This window comes from Acytostelium subglobosum (genome assembly GCF_000787575.1).
Source record: "Acytostelium subglobosum LB1 DNA, scaffold: scaffold7, whole genome shotgun sequence".
NCBI classification, from domain to species: Eukaryota; Evosea; class Eumycetozoa; order Acytosteliales; family Acytosteliaceae; genus Acytostelium; species Acytostelium subglobosum.
In genome coordinates this window covers 495,243-511,985 of record NW_012236526.1, presented here as the reverse complement: position 1 = coordinate 511,985, position 16,743 = coordinate 495,243, and the positions used below count along the sequence as shown (strand labels likewise).

Genomic DNA, 16,743 nt, shown 5'->3' with positions numbered 1-16,743 from the left:
ATGAAGGGAATTGCCCAAGTCAATCATGTAAACAGTATCATTCATCCCATCATTCCCACTAACAACCACCTCACTCAACCTCTTTAATGAGCATCTTAAGTCAATCAATCAATCAATCAATTTGATGATAGATGATGATGATATAAAGTTAAGTTGAGTTAAGTTATAATTTATAATTAGAAGTAGGTAGGTAGGATGTAGTAGTAGTCCGGTGATGCTGAAGTAGAGTCGTCGCTGGGTATAGATGTAGGGTGGAACGTGTAAAGGATCCGTCAACAACCATCCAAACACCTCTCGTCTAAACATGTATGTTTGATCTTGGAATGAAAGACAACAACCACATGTTTATAAACATTGGAATCCGTGTCTGTCACATCTTTAGCTTTGCCTGACTGGCTGACGGGATGCCATGCCATGCCATGCCATGCCATGCCGGTTAGGTCATACATATGTATAAGATTAGATAAAGATAAAGGTGGACCTGTTTAACACTAACCACCACATTGATCAATATAAATAATAATGAATGAATGATCACTTATCCAACTTACAACCCCTACCACTTCACACACACACACACACACACTTATAATCAGAATTATAACAACATGATCACATGATCACACTAATATGAACATGCTCCCAAACATTCTCGACGGCCCCATTGTTACAACTATTACATCTAAGTGCTTGCTATGATATCACACAATGTTGGTGTCTATGTGTATGTGTGACATGTCTCTAATCAACTTAATAATTTTAACTACCATCACTCAATCAGTTTGGTAGTCCTTCCAACTAAAGATTGAAATAAACATGATCATTCTTCACCCTCCGTTCACACACTGATCAACTTAATCAAATATATTTAAATATCACTATTTATACATTTATTACCACCAACTATAACTCATTTAAATTAATAATAAAGACTTAAATCAATTTGTAATCAAACAAGATGACTCCAATGAACTCCGACTCCCTCATCCGGAAATTGAATATTGGAGGATATTTATTAATTCAGGGAATATATTACCTACATACTTAGATTGATTGATCGAGTGAGCATCAAATTGAATTAATTTTGAATTAAATTTAAGCCTCGAGGCAACCCCACTTTTGCTCGGACGAATCATGACGACTACGCGTACCCCACATTCAGTCTGATCTGACTGTCGTCTTTCAGAGATAGTAAGCTAAGCTCCACCAGCCTCAAACACACACACACATATATATATTATACATACACCAAAATGAACAGCCTTTGTAGCTTCACAAGAAGAGGCCTGGCTTCATCCCCCCTGATGAGACAGGTCACTTCACTCAGCGCCAGCAGCTCAGTGATCAGAGGCAGTTTGACAGGTCATCAGCAGCAACAGCAGCAGCAACAGACATACTCGACAGCCAACCCATTCAGACGTATCAACAACAGAATGAACATGTCAATGACGACTTTGACTGGTGCCGTCGAGCCAGCTATGATGCTGCATGGTATGGGTGCCGCGCGCAACTACGCCACAAGCCCCATCGAGAAGATCAGAAACGTCGCCATCATTGCTCACGTCGATCACGGCAAGACGTCGCTGGTCGACCAGCTGCTGCGCCAGTCGGGCACACTCAACGATCAGTCAACCGAGCGTGTGATGGACTCCAACGCCCTGGAGAAGGAGCGAGGTATCACAATTATGGCCAAGTGCACATCGTTATCCTACCGCGACCACAAGCTCAACATTGTCGACACACCAGGTCACGGTGACTTTGGAGGTGAGGTCGAGCGTGTGTTGTCCATGGTGGATGGCGTCGTGCTGCTGGTCGACGCCACAGAGGGCCCCATGGCGCAGACCAAGTTCGTGCTGTCCAAGGCCCTGCAGGCCGGCTTGCGCCCCATCGTCGTCATCAACAAGATGGATCGTACGACCATCCGTGTGGACGAGGTCGAGAGCGAGATCTTTGACCTGTTCGCCACGCTGGGCGCCAACGACGACCAGCTCAACTACCCCACCCTATACGCGTCTGCCCGCCAGGGCTGGGCTGTCAAGAGCCGCGGCGACGACCAAAAGACCATCCTGCCACTGCTGGACACGATCATCGACTATGTGCACAAGCCAGACGTCAAGCTCGACAGCCCATTCTCCATGCTGGTGACCAACCTCGAGTCCGACCCATTCGTCGGCCGTATCGTCACGGGCAAAGTATACAGCGGAAAGGTCAAGGTTGGCACACCACTCAAGGTCATGACCAACACTGGCGCGCTCGTCGAGGCGGGCAAGGTCACCAAGATCTTTGCACGTCGCGGAGTTGAGCGTCTCATTCTGGACGAGGGTGCCGCCGGTGACATCATCGGTATTGCCGGTTTCCCCACGGCCACCGTCACCAACTCGCTGGCCGACGAGACAGTCACCGAGCCAATCTACGCCACACCAATCGACCCACCCGTGCTTGCCATGTTCTTCGAGGTCAACAACAGTCCATTTGCCGGCAAGGAGGGCACTCAGCTCACATCACTCAAGATCAAGCAGCGTCTGGCCAAGGAGCTGGAGAGCAACGTCTCGATGCAGGTCACACTACAGGGCGAGGGCTCATTCGAAGTCAAGGGCAGAGGAGAGCTGCAGCTGGGCATTCTGCTCGAGAACATGCGTCGCGAGGGCTTCGAGGTCGCCGTGTCGCAGCCACGTGTCGTCTTCAAGAAGGACCCAGAGACAGGCGGAACGCTCGAGCCACAGGAGGAGGTCATCATCGATGTCGATGCCGAATACTCTGGCCAGGTCATTGAGAAGCTGTCGAAGCGCAAGGGAGACATGATCGAGATGAAGTCGTCAATGGGCAAGGCGCGTCTGGTGTTCCTGGTGCCATCGCGTGGTCTGATCGGTCTGCGAGCCGAGCTGATCAACGACACCAAGGGCACAGGTGTGTTCAACCATCTGTTCCACTCGTACATTCCACACAAGGGTCCAATGGACAACACCGAGAAGGGCGCGCTGATCTCGATGAGCGAGGGAGTCACGTCGGCCTTCTCACTCAGCAGTTTGGAAGACAGAGGCATTCTTTTTGTGGCCCCCGCCACACCAGTCTACGCTGGTATGATCATTGGAGAGCACTCAAAGATGAACGATCTGGACGTCAACCCAGTCAAGACCAAGCATCTGACCAACATGAGAACGACCGTCAAGGAGGAGGGCATCAAGCTGTCGCCACCACGCACACTCAAGCTTGAGGAAGCCATTGCCTGTGTCAAGGATGATGAGCTGATCGAAATCACACCCAAGAGCATTCGTCTAAGAAAGAGAGAGTTGGAGATTAGCAAGCGACAGAAGGCCGCCAGAGACAAGAAGTACATGTAATCTCTTTCCCTCAACCAACCATTCATTCACTCCCTCCCTCCCACCTGTCAATAAACCTCTTCTATTGATATATAGTTAACTAATACCGAGAATGAACCAATGTTGTGTAGCCAGCCCCTGACTACCACGCCAACATGTGTTGCCTGACTTCCAACTTCCGCGCAACGTGTGGCGACTTTTGAACTTCCACGCGCAAGCTCTTCAAGATATTTGATCGATGATGAAGTTGATGAGATTCATTCAATTTAATGTCATATACTCTATTACTCCGATCAATCAACAATACAGTTACTACTACAATCATCAACTCATCAACAATACAGTTACTACTACAATCATCAAACTCATCAAATAACATCATCATCAAACATCATCAAGAAAGGATATAAGGAATGTCTATAAAGAGTCATGATGACTATATAAAGTTCGAGAGACTGTGTAAGGACTCGTTTCAGAAGCCAGAGGATGCTAATCGTATTGAAGAGATATTACAACAGTACTTCCTCAATCCAAACTTCTTGGTTGAGTACAAGTCCATCCTACAGTTCTCCAAGAACTCATATGTGATTGCTCAAGTCTGCCGAGGCCTACTCCGTTGCGTCACTCAATACTGGAACTCCATCCCAGCCGTCCAACGAACAGAGATAAGTGAGTCATCACTCCATACATTCATTCATTCTTTCCAACGACCCTAACATCATCATCATCGAACACAGAGACAACGATATGGTATTACTTGGAGTCACTGCCTCAGATTGAGATATTCAGTTGGGTGTCATTGTTAAAGTTGTACTCTCGTCTGCTCAAGTTCTCGTGGCAGGAGGAGACGAACAAGGCACCATTCCTAGAGTCAATACAGGACTTTATGAAGAAGTCACCCGATCATCATTGTATTGCACTGCGTGTGCTCAAGGACATCATATGCGAGTTCAACGAGCAGGCTGGCGACCACCTCTCCACCTCCCAACATCGCAACCTCTCAATATCACTTCGTGACAACGTTCTCATGAAGTTCTTCACCATCTCAATCGACTCGCTCAAGTACACTCTCAACACGCCTGACAAGAATGATAAGAGTAAGTATGATTATGAGGTTGGGCTGGCAGTGGATGACTAACCTTTCAATAGTCGACAAGATTAGGGAATATGCAATGGACTTATCTTTGTCATGCCTTTCCTTTGACTTTATCAAGACGACATCGATCGATACTTCCGAGGAGATACTGACCATCCAAATACCAAGCAACTGGAAGTCCATCTTTGATGATCCCAACACAACACAGCTATTCTTCAGGATCTACAAGACCCATTACTCACCCAAGGTATCGTATTGTCCTCTCCATCCCTCAGTCATGTGACCCATTGCTTACCACGACACGACACGATAACGCCACGCCATGACACACTTTAGAGCTTGGAATGTCTGGTACACTTTGCCTCAATAAGGAAGTCATTGTTCCAATCAGAGGACGAGCGTACCAAGTTCATCACGAATATATTCAAGGGTACAAGGGAGATTCTTCAGAATAGTATTGGTCTGAACTTTGAGAACAACCATCTGGCATTCTGTCGTATACTCGAGCGCATCAAGACCAACTATCTACTCAGTCAGTTGGTGGCCATCGAAGGCTACCAAGAGTGGATTGGACTACTCTCTGCATTCACAATCGAAACACTCAAGAATCCACAAGTATGTATTGAGGTCCAAGGATTTATTGATTGATTGGAATGATCATTGACACCCATTGTAGTTCTCTCCCAACAGTATACATTATCTACTTTCACTATGGTCCAAGTTCGTCTCGTCCATCATATATATCAAGGGCGATACATCAAAGGCTAACTTGGAGAAGTATACACCATTGGTATGTCTCTTGCTCAAGTACTCCTCGAGTGATTGATATTAAACGTTGACACTATCTACAGATCATGGAAGCATTCCTAAATTCAAAGGTCAATGGATCATCATTCTTGGACGATGAGGATGATAACTTGATGGACTTTGACAAGATGGTTGAGATGAAAGAGCACATTCCATATCTTGGACGATTGACCTATGCTCTCACTGCCAAACAGATCATCCAAATGTTTGATCATACCACTCAGAAGATGTCAATGGAGACAAGTGTAAACAATCTGACCATACTAGAAAGTAAGTAGATGATTGACCGAGTATGACTATAGCCCAATCAAACGAACCATCCCTTCCCTCTCCCCCTCTCTCATTAGGACAATGTGCATGGTTGGTATACATCATTGGTTGTTTGATCACTGGTCGAACTGCAGTCAACAGTTCGGAGGAGTACGACTCGCTGGATGGCGACCTCTCAGTCAGAGTGTTCAAGTTGATAGACTACTGCGACAAGAAGTTGCAGCATGACCCCTCATCATCTCATGGACGTACAAGTCGAGTTGCATTGGAGTTATCGATCATTCACTTCATGCAAAGCTTCAGAAAGATATACATTGGAGAGAATACACTCTCGTCCTCAAAGGTGTATCCAAGGATCAGCGAGTTATTAGGAGCGACCGATCACACCACCATCCTTTACTCAATTATCAGGAAAATGTAACATGATCAAGTTCAATGGCAAGGGCAAGGATTGGCCAGGCTTGAAACTAACTCCCCTCATTCAATCATATAGTGGATTCAATTGTAAGTTCTGGTGCGATGCTGATGATGTGATCAAGAGGAGTCTGGAGTTGTTCTGGGACTCAGTCAATGGACATTCGACATCAAAGATATTACTCAACACTCCAATCACTCACGACTTACTTCAAAACCATGGTGTAAGTTAGTCAACTATACTTGATTGATCGCTCACATCTAACTCAATCACGTGATACATACATAGGCCGAGGTATTCCCCTTCCTGGACAACAACCCAAACTCAAGACACAGGATGACATTGTACCAAGCGATTGGCAAACTGCTGTTCACTGACGAGAACACTCACTACTTTGAACAATTCATGTTGCCATTCGAGGACACATTGAGCCGCCTGCACGCCATTCAATCAATCGATGTGTTCCGCTCAGAGGACACAAAGAGCAGGATCATTGGACTGATGCGCGACCTGCGCGGACTCACCTCATCGGCCATGAACAAGAAGTTCTACTGCCAGGTGTTTGAGATGCTCAACACCAAGTTCCCAGTTCTCCAAAAGATCATCACGGCCTACTACGACTGCCCCGAGGTGACGACCGCCGTGCTCCGTCTGCTCGCCGAGTACACCAACAACAAGCAGGCGCGCATGAACTTTGACTCATCGTCGCCCAACGGCTTCATCATCTTCAAGGAGACCAGCAAGATCCTGGCGTCGTACGGTTCGCTGCTCATCAACCTGCCATGCACATCGCAACAGCTGTACAAGTACAAGCTCAAGGGCATCAGTCTGCTGATGTCCATCTTCACCAAGTGTCTAACCGGCAACTACTGCAACTTTGGCGCGTTTGAATACTTTGGCGACAAGTCCTTCCACAACCTGCTCGACATGACCATGCAGTTGCTCGTGTCGGTCACGATGGATGAGATCATGAACTTCCCCAAGGTCTCCAAGATATACATGCAGTGGATGGAGGCACTGTGCAGCAGCCACACACAGACCATAATCGAGCTCAACTCCAACTACTTTGCGCTGATCATGTATTCAATCCTGCGTGGCATTGACAGCCAGGAGATATCGATCTCGACACAGGTCTGCGTGTCACTGGACAAGATCATCACGTTGTGCTATCAACATACCAAGAAGAAGGACTCATTGCTACTCAAGACTGTTCACAACCATCTCACTGAGAACCCAACATTACTTCCACAGATCGTTGACAAGTTGTTCAACGTAATAATATTCGAAGACAACCTCAACCAGTGGTCAGTCTCCAAGCCATTGTTGGGTTGTGTTGTATTTGTACCTGATGTAAGTTAACCAGGAATCCATCAGTTCATTATGATTACTAACTCACTCACTCAATCAATCAATCAATCATATTCATAGACATTCTCATCAGTCAAACAGAGATTCGCTCAACTCAATCCAAACTCTCAGGACAAGATAGAGACAATATTCACACAGTTGATGGCGGACATTGTTGAGAACTTGGATACAAAGAACCGAGATAGGTTCACACAGAACGTTGCCGCCTTCAGACGAGAGATGCGTCTGCTTGGTGGTGCCTCTGGAGCAAGGTACTAAGTCAATGAAACTTCCAAACTTCGTTCGTTCGTTACTACTCTATCATACAACCTACCTACACAGAATATATAATATCAATGGTAAGATACACTTAACTATCCTGGTATATATTAATAATGTTGGTTCTCTCTGTCTTGCCCAGTGTCAGACCCTTTGTGAACAAGGTTGGGTCCCAAACCTGGTCCATCAGATATTTGTGTTTTTGTGGCACCAAAACAGTAAGATGGCCCATTTGCAAAAATATCTAGGTAGTTGGATGACCAACATGAGACCAGAAGGCGCGTGGTCCTGTCAATCTTGATGTGTGTTTAGTGTCAATAGCCTAGGGATAGGGCTTTAAGTATCTTTCATTTGTTCATTCTTCTCCTTAATATATCTCTCTCTCACTACTTAATCTCTTTGTACACATACTTAACCCAAATACAATGTTCAGACAAACTTTGTTGATCGCTTTGTTGGTCTCTCTTTTGGCCACTGCCACCTATGCCGGATTCACCTGTGCCAAGTATGTATATCTCATTCCAAAGATGATCAAATGATCAACAAGATTCAATCACTCACACTCACTCAATCAATCAATCACCCAACTTTAATATAGGCCATGCTATGGAAACGTATGTTGATATACCATTGAACTATTATAGCATTCACGGTACTAATCAACTTAATTATTATTATTATTTAGATGTGTTGTTCTATCCCATCCAACAATGAATACTACTTGACAGACTTTTGTGGTACCACCAGTGCTTGTGGTCCAACTCCATACTGCTCTGGCACTCACTACTTCACGGCTGATTGTAATTATCCATCCATCCATCCACCAATCAATCCACTCACTCATCCCCTTTGTTCAATCAAAACAATAGCTCAGAGATTCGGATGTGGAAAGTACTTGAACCTGTGCACCGCATCAAAGAAGTGCATTAAGGCTCAGATTGTTGATGCTGGTCCCGCTATTTGGGTCGAGCAGGATGCTGGTCGTGCAATTATCGATGCCTCACCAAGTATCTGCAAGTTGCTATTCAATGCCAATTCATGTGGATGGTCTGATCACTTCTCCATCACTGCAGTCTTGACCTCTGCCACCGATACCAGACCACTTGGACCATTCAACGTCACTGACACCGAGTATGACATTATGATCAAGGAAGGTATTGAGGCCATGGACTCATGTATTGCTGCTGAGGAGTGCGGTCCAGTTGTCAACGTCTAGACGCCAATCAATATTAAATTACATACATTCTGATCAAACTTGATGTGAATGTTGTTAAATGGACAACAGTACATGATGTAGTTTATTGATCGCACATACTGGACTCTGACGGGAGAGCCATGATGTGGCGCTCAATCAAAGCCGTCAAAGCCATCAAATCCACCACAACCACAACCATTGATGCCGCCGACGATGATGTTGATGTTCACTCCTCTTCTCCTGCGGTGGCAGCACTCAACTTCGTTGACGGACTGAGTGGACGTGGCTCCCTGGTACGAGGCAAAGGACTGGGCATTCTGGATGGCAGACAATGGCTGAGCAAGGTTCTTCAAGTTGGCTAGAGACATGAGTGATTGTGGAATACAAGTTAGTGTTAGGATGGCTGAATAGAGAGAGGAGTGACCATGGTCAAGGATACATACCAATGATTGTCATATTGGATTGATTGATAAGATTGAATAAATAAGATGAGTAATAGTATTGTTGGATTGAGTTGATTGATTGATGATACTAAATGACTGGATGAACCATGGTATTTATACTTGATGACAATCCCTGTCAACATTATACTTGATTGATAAGTATGGTATAGATTACTATATATGGTAAAGGATACCAAATATGGAAATTTATCCTTATTGAGTATCCATAGCCATATTGATGAATCATTCATTCGCTCTTCGCTCACTCACATCAATCAATCAATTCATATCACTTTAATCACTATTAGAGAGAGAGAGGGAAGCTCGTGAGTATTGCATAGTTGATGTCGTTGAACAGTCTCATTCAAGTTTGTTTGGAAGGATAATGTGAGTATCAAGTCTATAGGAACAATCTACCTCTTTAAAGCCAAGACATTAGTTTTCTTCATTCATTCCTTGGATTGACTCAGGGTAAAGAGAGCGGACTATGATGGTGTTGGATGAAGGAATGGATACTCACATCTCGTTTGGTTTGCCTCCACCCAACCAAACAACCAAACAACCAAACAACCAACCAACCAAGCAATCGATGATCAAAGAAAGAATGAAGATGATTGATTGCCTCACTTTGCTGTTTGTTTATCTGTTTGGGTGATGTGACCCTTGTTGTTGTTGTTGTTATGTGTGTGTTAGAGTAGATGTCGATCTTGGGGAAGAATAACTGTTGTTGATGAGGCAGTGAGTAGCAGTGGCAGCCTAAAGTAGGTTATCACGATGGGATCGCAATCGTAGATAGGGAATCCCACACAACACCCGACAAAGAAAAGACGAAAGCCTCTCACACTTCTCTCTATCATCATTCACACAAACAATGTGATAATGACCAAAATAGGGTGAATTCGATCACATCAGAACCCCCCAAAGACACCAGAAAGGCGATGACATTGATGGCCTTGTGTTGATGGATGGCTTGGTCAGGGCAAAGCAAGTAAGTTCAATTTGGAGAGACAGTCCGTCAAGTGTTTACAACATTGTTATTTGAAATATCGTTCTTTGACTAACTGTACATAATATTATACATTCGAACGAATACATCCATCAATCCGTTTTACAAGAGGACGAGTCTACTTTCCAATAAGGCATTCATTCATTCAGGACAATATACTCTGGTAACCTGTCAAATTCAAAGATCTATCATTAGGCTCTAGACGTCGGACATCAAGCAGTAAACGAGTGTTCAACAACTTAAGAGAGGAGGACACAGAAAAGAGAGGTGTGTGTTTGAAGTGAATTGGGTCGACCCAAGAACGAATGTAAGTTATTCGATGGAATCAACAACCTGGTGATCAATCCATCAAACTCATTATTATGATCCAATCAATCAGTCAATCACCTCTACAGTAGTACTACTACTCTAGCAAGAGCATTACAAGGACAGAGACAGAAGTAGTAAGTGTTGGCATGCCCGTCCCCCTACTCGCAATTCGCATTTCAATGTGTGTGTTAGTGTGTGAATGATCGATTGATCATCACTAAAGTGGGTGAAGGTGTGTGTCTGTTCGATCGGTGTGTTAATTGATCGGGATGGACAGAGTGTGACACACACAGCTGATTGCCTATTTCAATCACACAGTTGTAACTCGGAGCACTATGCTAGTGTTATCAATCAATCAATCAACAATACAGACTTTAATAATCACATCGCGATTGATACACAATACCAAAGACTGATTGCAAGCCATTGTCTAACTCAATACTCACTCACTCACCACTCACTCACTTCCAACTAACATCCCAACAACATCAAGTTGAAGAAAAAGGCAGTGACTTCTAATTATAACTTGTGTGCTCCAGTCTGTCTGCCGTGATCATTGATCAATGTTACAGTCTTGTTAGTTTGATTGATTGTTTGTTGATTCCAAAGTCACATAGCAGCAACAGCATTGGCGACATGATAGGACACGCACCACCATTACCACCACCAACATTAACATCACCATTGCAACAACAACATCAACATCAACAACAATAATTCAAGACCATTTATTATTATTCTATCCTCTTGTTGTTGTTGTTGTTCAATTCCTCGATTGGAACTCTCTCTAACCACACACTTTATCCAACCTCAGCCACCTAAATAACTTGGAAACAAACTTCCAACTTCCAATATCCATTATCCAGTATTATTTATCCAACTTCCAACATCCAACACCCACTCACTCAATCAATCAATCAAATAATTAATAATATATATATTAAGCTGGAGTCAACATCATCATCACTGCCATTCATAAACAACATGTCTGAAGGCGCAGAGTATTGTATAACATGTCCTTCAGCAGGATGGAGATGTTTGTGTTCTGGCGAGGACACTGTGTTGGAAGACGAATCATTGGATCACACAGTGGAGACACCAACAGTCGAGAACCCCGAAGAGTGCGTCCTCTGGTACTTTAACTATTTCCTTGGAAAGAGTAAATATAGTCTAGGATGATTGATGGAATCATTCCATCCATATACTAATCAATCAAATGTTTGAACAGAGCATCATAACTATTTGGCAGCGGATGAGGTCACTGGCGAAGTGTTTGGAGTATCGATTTTGAAGGAGGAGACACATGTTGGTGATCTGTCGTACAAGGTCATTGTGTGGACAGTCGATGGCGTTGAGAAACAGATGTTTCAATGCAAGGCTAGACATGCACCATCCACAATGGACATTGTCAGGAAGGCCGCACCAAAGTTACAATTCAAGAAGTTAAAAGAGATTGAATCACTCGACATTCTACAGGACTTTAAAGAGTTGGAGGCATCACGTATCGAACGCAACTATAAGATTGGTATGCTGTTGGCCAAAGAAGGACAGACCAAAGAGGACGAGTTCTACCAAAACTGCGAGGGCAGTGAGCGCTACCACGAGTTCCTCAAGCTCATTGGCAATGAGGTCGAGTTGAAGCAGTTCAAAGGTTATAGAGGTGGTCTTGATGTTACAAGTATGTACTCATTCAATCATTCAATCATTCAATCATTCAATCACTACTAACTCAATTGGATATTTAGATAATGCAACTGGAACACACTCATATTATACCAACTGGATGGACTATCAGGTGATGTTCCATGTGTCAACTATGTTGCCTTATGCACCAGAGGCCACACAACAAATAGAGAGAAAGAGACATATTGGTAATGACATTGTGATCGTCATCTTTTATGATGTTGATCCAAACTCAAACACAGACTTTATACCATGGGAGGTATCATCAATCAATTCAAAGTTCAATCGTAAGTCAGCATTGTCATGTCTTGTCTTGTCCGCATCAATCATACTGATGCCTCATTATGATCACAGACATTATAGCACTTGTAAGACCAGATGGTAACGACAACTACAAGTTGGAAATAGTACTCAAGGACACCATCGCCAACTTTGGTCCAACAATGCCATTCCCGGCAGTATTCCCCAAACACTCATTCAAACAGTTCCTGATGGCCAAGTGTAGGTTGAATCAATGTATGAATCGATAACCAATCCATAACTTACAATCAATCAATCAATCTAGTGGTCAATGGACAAAGAGCAGCATTACATTCTGCACCATCATTCACAGTTAAGCTACAGAGGACATTCAAAGCACATCTACAATTGATATTCGAGAAGTACTATGCAGCACAACAAACAAGTACCGTACCCAACTATGTAAGTACATCCTCTCGATCATACCTCCCTCACACTGGACAGACTCTAACATCAAACATCTGTACATAGTTGGCCAACAAAAGAAGATCAGCGTCCTATACCAATCATCATATTTCCAAAGGCAATGAGTTGCGCGCCAAAGAGTTTGCCAGCGGCAACCTTGGCCTCAAGGAGACGAGCAAGTCACTCAATGTAAGTGTGTCCACATCACATCCAATTGTTGCTCACTCGCGGCATCACTAACACTTCCATCACATCAATCAATCAATCAAGATATTCGAAACAGACATACTATTCTCCAAAGCATTCGATAGTATCAACTGTGTGGACGTCATCGAATCGGACGGTATCACATGTAACTTGATCTTTGCCACAACAGATGGCATTTATATCTTTAAGAATGGTACCTCATCAAATGAGAGCAGTAGCTGTTACCAACGTGTGGCCAGACTGAAGGGTGCCAGCAAGTTGACAGTGGTGCCCGCACTCAACATTGTACTTGTACTCACTCCCAAGGGCCTGCACATGTTTGATCTGGAGGAGCTGCAACAAGAGTACACGCACAAGTGCACTCGTCGAGCATTCCCCGACGCAGCCACAGCCAACAACAACGAGCCGACACCCAAGCGTTTGGAACATTCAAAGGGCTGCACAGTGTTTGCCATGTCAAAGCTGCGCGGTAGCAAGAGCCCCGACTCAGAGTCCTTGGCCAAGAACAACATCACATTGCTATATGTGGCTCTCAAGAAGACACTGCTGATGTTTGAGTGGCACAATGGCGAGTTCCACAAGAGCAAGGAGATGCAGGCACATGATGCGATCAAGACGGTGTGCGCGTTGGCCCCAGGCATGGTGTGCATTGGCCTGGCCAAGGAGTTCCTGCTGTTCGACATGTACACTGGCGTCATGAAGGAGCTGTACAAGAAGGCCGACAGCGAGCCGGTGCGTGCAATGTCGCTGGACACCGAGATCTTCCTCTGCTTCAACAACATTGGATTCTTTGTCGATGAGCGTGGAGTGCGCACTCGTAACTACGAGATCAAGTGGGGCTCCATACCCAAGGCCATCGTACTGTCGCCACACTATATACTGGGCGTGTCAGGCCAGCTACTAGAGATACGCACGTTGGTCAATGGTAACATCATACAATCATTGCCAACGTTCCAAACCAGTAATAATGGCATTAGTACGTCGTCCAGTTCATCGCCGACACTCGAGTCACAACAACAACTGTTGCATCAAAACAAGGTTAACTTCTCAATCTACAATGATATGACCTACTTAGAGAATGGTAATATCTACGTGGCCACATCGTATCAAGGCACCTCATGTATAGTTCGAGTCAGTCAACAGGCCACTGGCAATCATTGTGGCGACAGCAGTAGACCAATGCCAATGTCATGGACCAACAATGTATCATACCTCAACTTGTAAGGAATAAATGTATGTTTGGAAAGTGCTTGCCAAACTTGTAACAAGATTGAAGGAGGGCTTTAATATGATTGATAGGGATCATTCCATTCCATTGGCCCATAATAGTGTGGCCAATATGGAAAGTATTATAGTGATTCCAGCCGCAACTACGCTGCTGATTGCCTTTCTAGAATCTCTGGCGCGCAGCCAGTAGACTCTTTCCAAAAGTCCATTCTCGGACGCCATATTCATTGCATCAATGGGACTTAGCTCTGTTCGATTGTCCAACAGATACTCCACTGTCTCTGTGTGACCATTCTTGGCTGCATTGCTCTCAGCTTCCAAACTACATCCTTTGTGTTGGTTTTCATAAAGGAATCGAACAATTTCCAAATTGCCACTCGAGGCAGCAGTGTCCATGGCCTTAATCGAGCAGCCCTCTGTTCTATTGTAATGAAGGAATTGAACAACGTCCATATTACCATTCGATGCAGCATTGTCCATGGCCTCAGTCGTGCAGCCCTCGGTTCTTTTGTTATGAAGGAACCGGACCACTGTGCAGCCCTCAGTCCGGTGCTCGTGGAGGAACTTGACAATGTCCAGATGCCCACTTCGAGATGCATAGTTCATCGCACGATTTGAGAATGAGTTGGGTTGAATCTCATGGAAGTATCGAATCATGTCAAGATGGCCATTGGCTGCCGCCAATCCGACCGAATACTCTGTGCACTCTTCGGATCGGGTGATATGGAGGTACTTCACTGTGTCCAAATGTCCTTCAGTAACTGCGCCCGACATTATATTTATGTCCCATGGCTCAGTGCGATGCTGTTCATGAAAGAATTGAATGATTGGAAGGTGGCCACCTCTTGCTGCTTGTGATGTGGCTTGATACGTAGCTCCCTCAGTCCTGTTCTCATGGAGGAATCTAACGACGTCGTAGTGGCCATTCTTTGCAGCCTTGTCCATTGCATCAGTGGTGCAATGCTCTCTTCTGTTGAAATGTAAATACTTGAGCACCTCTAAATGACCGTTACATGCCACCTTGTCCATGATCACGGTCGAATATTCTCCATCAATGCCAAAGTTGTGTTCGTGAAGGAATCGCACCACATCCAGGTGTCCTGATATGGCCGCGATACCAAGTACATCATCATGATCCAACTTGTCGATGGCAGTGTTGTAGAGATACTCCACAAGTGGCAAGCAACCATTGCGCGCCGCATTCTCAAGTGCTCGTGGTGAGTGACCCTCAGTACGATGTTGTTGGAGGAAGAGGAACACGTCCAGCGAGCCAGCATGATCCATCGCGTTCTTTGTTGCCGGGGCACCATTGTCATGAAGATATTGAACAAGGTCCAATCTTCCAATCGATGACAGGGCATCCAATATCATCAATGACTTGAATATGTCTGGTTCATTCTTGATGATGTACTTGATGATGTACTCTTGTCCTTGATACTTATCGAATGGTCCACACTTGAACTTGTCCAAATGCTGCTCTTTGCCCCAATAACTGAAGTAGGTCTTGATGAATCTTATCCAATTTGTCTTTAGTTCATTCCATCTAATGATCACGTAGTGGCTACTTTTGTTCTTGTTTTTGTTGTACTTGTTATCATTGTTGTTTGATCTGGACTGGAGTGTGTTGGTAGGTTGATCAAATAAATGAACGATCAGGTGATCAAAATGGAACACTATATTTTTGGTAACGAAACATCATCGTCTGTGATGGTATGGTCATGAACCAAACTGTCTGGACAATGTCCAAATGATCATCATTTTGGCCAAGCCTAGGCCTAGCCCAGTCCAGCATAGCACCCATCACAGACAAGCCTAATTGGTGCCTTTTAGGACACGAACAATCTCCTGGTGTCCTTTTTTCTCAGCCATTCTGATCGCCTCGGTAATGTTACAATCATTACGATTCTTGTGAAGATAGCTGACTGTGTTCAAATGTCCAAACATTGCCGCCCAGGTCATTGTGTCTGATTTACATCCTTCCGTTCGGTTCTCATTTAGGAAGCGAAGGATGTCCAAATGTCCATAGACTCCCGCCATGTGCATGGCTTCATTTGTGCAGCCTTCCGTTCGGTTGGTATGAAGATATTCGACAACATCGAGGTGGCCTCTCATTGCTGCACCATCCATCGCAGTAGTCCAAGAGCAGCCCTCGGTTCTGTTTCGATGGAGGAACTTGACAATGTCCAGATGTCCATTTAGAGCCGCCTTGTCCATGACATCCGGTGTGAATGAGTTGCATCCTTGTTCGTGAAGGTACCGTATCATGTCAAGATGGCCATTGAGCGCCGCCATCTTGACCGAATACTCTGAGCACCGCTCAGTTCGATTGACATGGAGGTACTTGACAATGTCCAGATGTCCATGCTTCACTGCGAATGACACCACATCTTTGTCCCATGGCTCGGTGATGTGCTGTTCATTGAATAGTTGAATG

The 16,743-nt window shown here is 44.7% G+C and overlaps 6 protein-coding genes across 6 annotated transcripts; 4 read left to right on the top strand and 2 right to left on the bottom strand.

Annotated features, from left to right (window-relative positions):
* Nucleotides 1–1,280: 1,280 nt before the first annotated feature.
* On the top strand, nt 1,281–3,341 carry SAMD00019534_040860 (hypothetical protein; the record flags this gene model as incomplete). The annotated part of the gene is made up of 1 exon (XM_012900591.1): nt 1,281–3,341. A coding segment is annotated over one exon (2,061 nt), but the record flags the coding sequence as incomplete, so codon positions are not given.
* Nucleotides 3,342–3,733: 392 nt separating this feature from the next.
* SAMD00019534_040850 (hypothetical protein) lies at nt 3,734–7,534 on the top strand (the record flags this gene model as incomplete). The annotated part of the gene is made up of 10 exons (XM_012900590.1): nt 3,734–3,989; nt 4,058–4,421; nt 4,483–4,663; nt 4,753–5,031; nt 5,093–5,206; nt 5,268–5,493; nt 5,571–5,910; nt 5,987–6,131; nt 6,197–7,258; nt 7,337–7,534. 10 exons carry the CDS (start codon nt 3,734–3,736, stop codon nt 7,532–7,534), a joined length of 3,165 nt encoding a protein of 1,054 aa, XP_012756044.1.
* A 425-nt stretch (nt 7,535–7,959) lies between these two features.
* SAMD00019534_040840 (hypothetical protein) lies at nt 7,960–8,750 on the top strand (the record flags this gene model as incomplete). The annotated part of the gene is made up of 4 exons (XM_012900589.1): nt 7,960–8,039; nt 8,133–8,148; nt 8,220–8,334; nt 8,404–8,750. The coding sequence occupies 4 exons, from the start codon at nt 7,960–7,962 to the stop codon at nt 8,748–8,750; spliced, it is 558 nt and encodes a 185-aa protein (XP_012756043.1).
* Nucleotides 8,751–8,987: 237 nt separating this feature from the next.
* On the bottom strand, nt 8,988–9,423 carry SAMD00019534_040830 (hypothetical protein; the record flags this gene model as incomplete). Its single annotated transcript, XM_012900588.1, has 2 exons — nt 8,988–9,087; nt 9,173–9,423. Coding segments are annotated over 2 exons (351 nt in total), but the record flags the coding sequence as incomplete, so codon positions are not given.
* Nucleotides 9,424–11,471: 2,048 nt separating this feature from the next.
* SAMD00019534_040820 (hypothetical protein) lies at nt 11,472–14,306 on the top strand (the record flags this gene model as incomplete). Its single annotated transcript, XM_012900587.1, has 7 exons — nt 11,472–11,646; nt 11,716–12,165; nt 12,233–12,457; nt 12,525–12,671; nt 12,736–12,872; nt 12,942–13,064; nt 13,146–14,306. The coding sequence occupies 7 exons, from the start codon at nt 11,472–11,474 to the stop codon at nt 14,304–14,306; spliced, it is 2,418 nt and encodes an 805-aa protein (XP_012756041.1).
* A 78-nt stretch (nt 14,307–14,384) lies between these two features.
* SAMD00019534_040810 (hypothetical protein) lies at nt 14,385–15,680 on the bottom strand (the record flags this gene model as incomplete). The annotated part of the gene is made up of 1 exon (XM_012900586.1): nt 14,385–15,680. The coding sequence occupies one exon, from the start codon at nt 15,678–15,680 to the stop codon at nt 14,385–14,387; it is 1,296 nt and encodes a 431-aa protein (XP_012756040.1).
* Between the last annotated feature and the right edge of the window lie 1,063 nt (nt 15,681–16,743).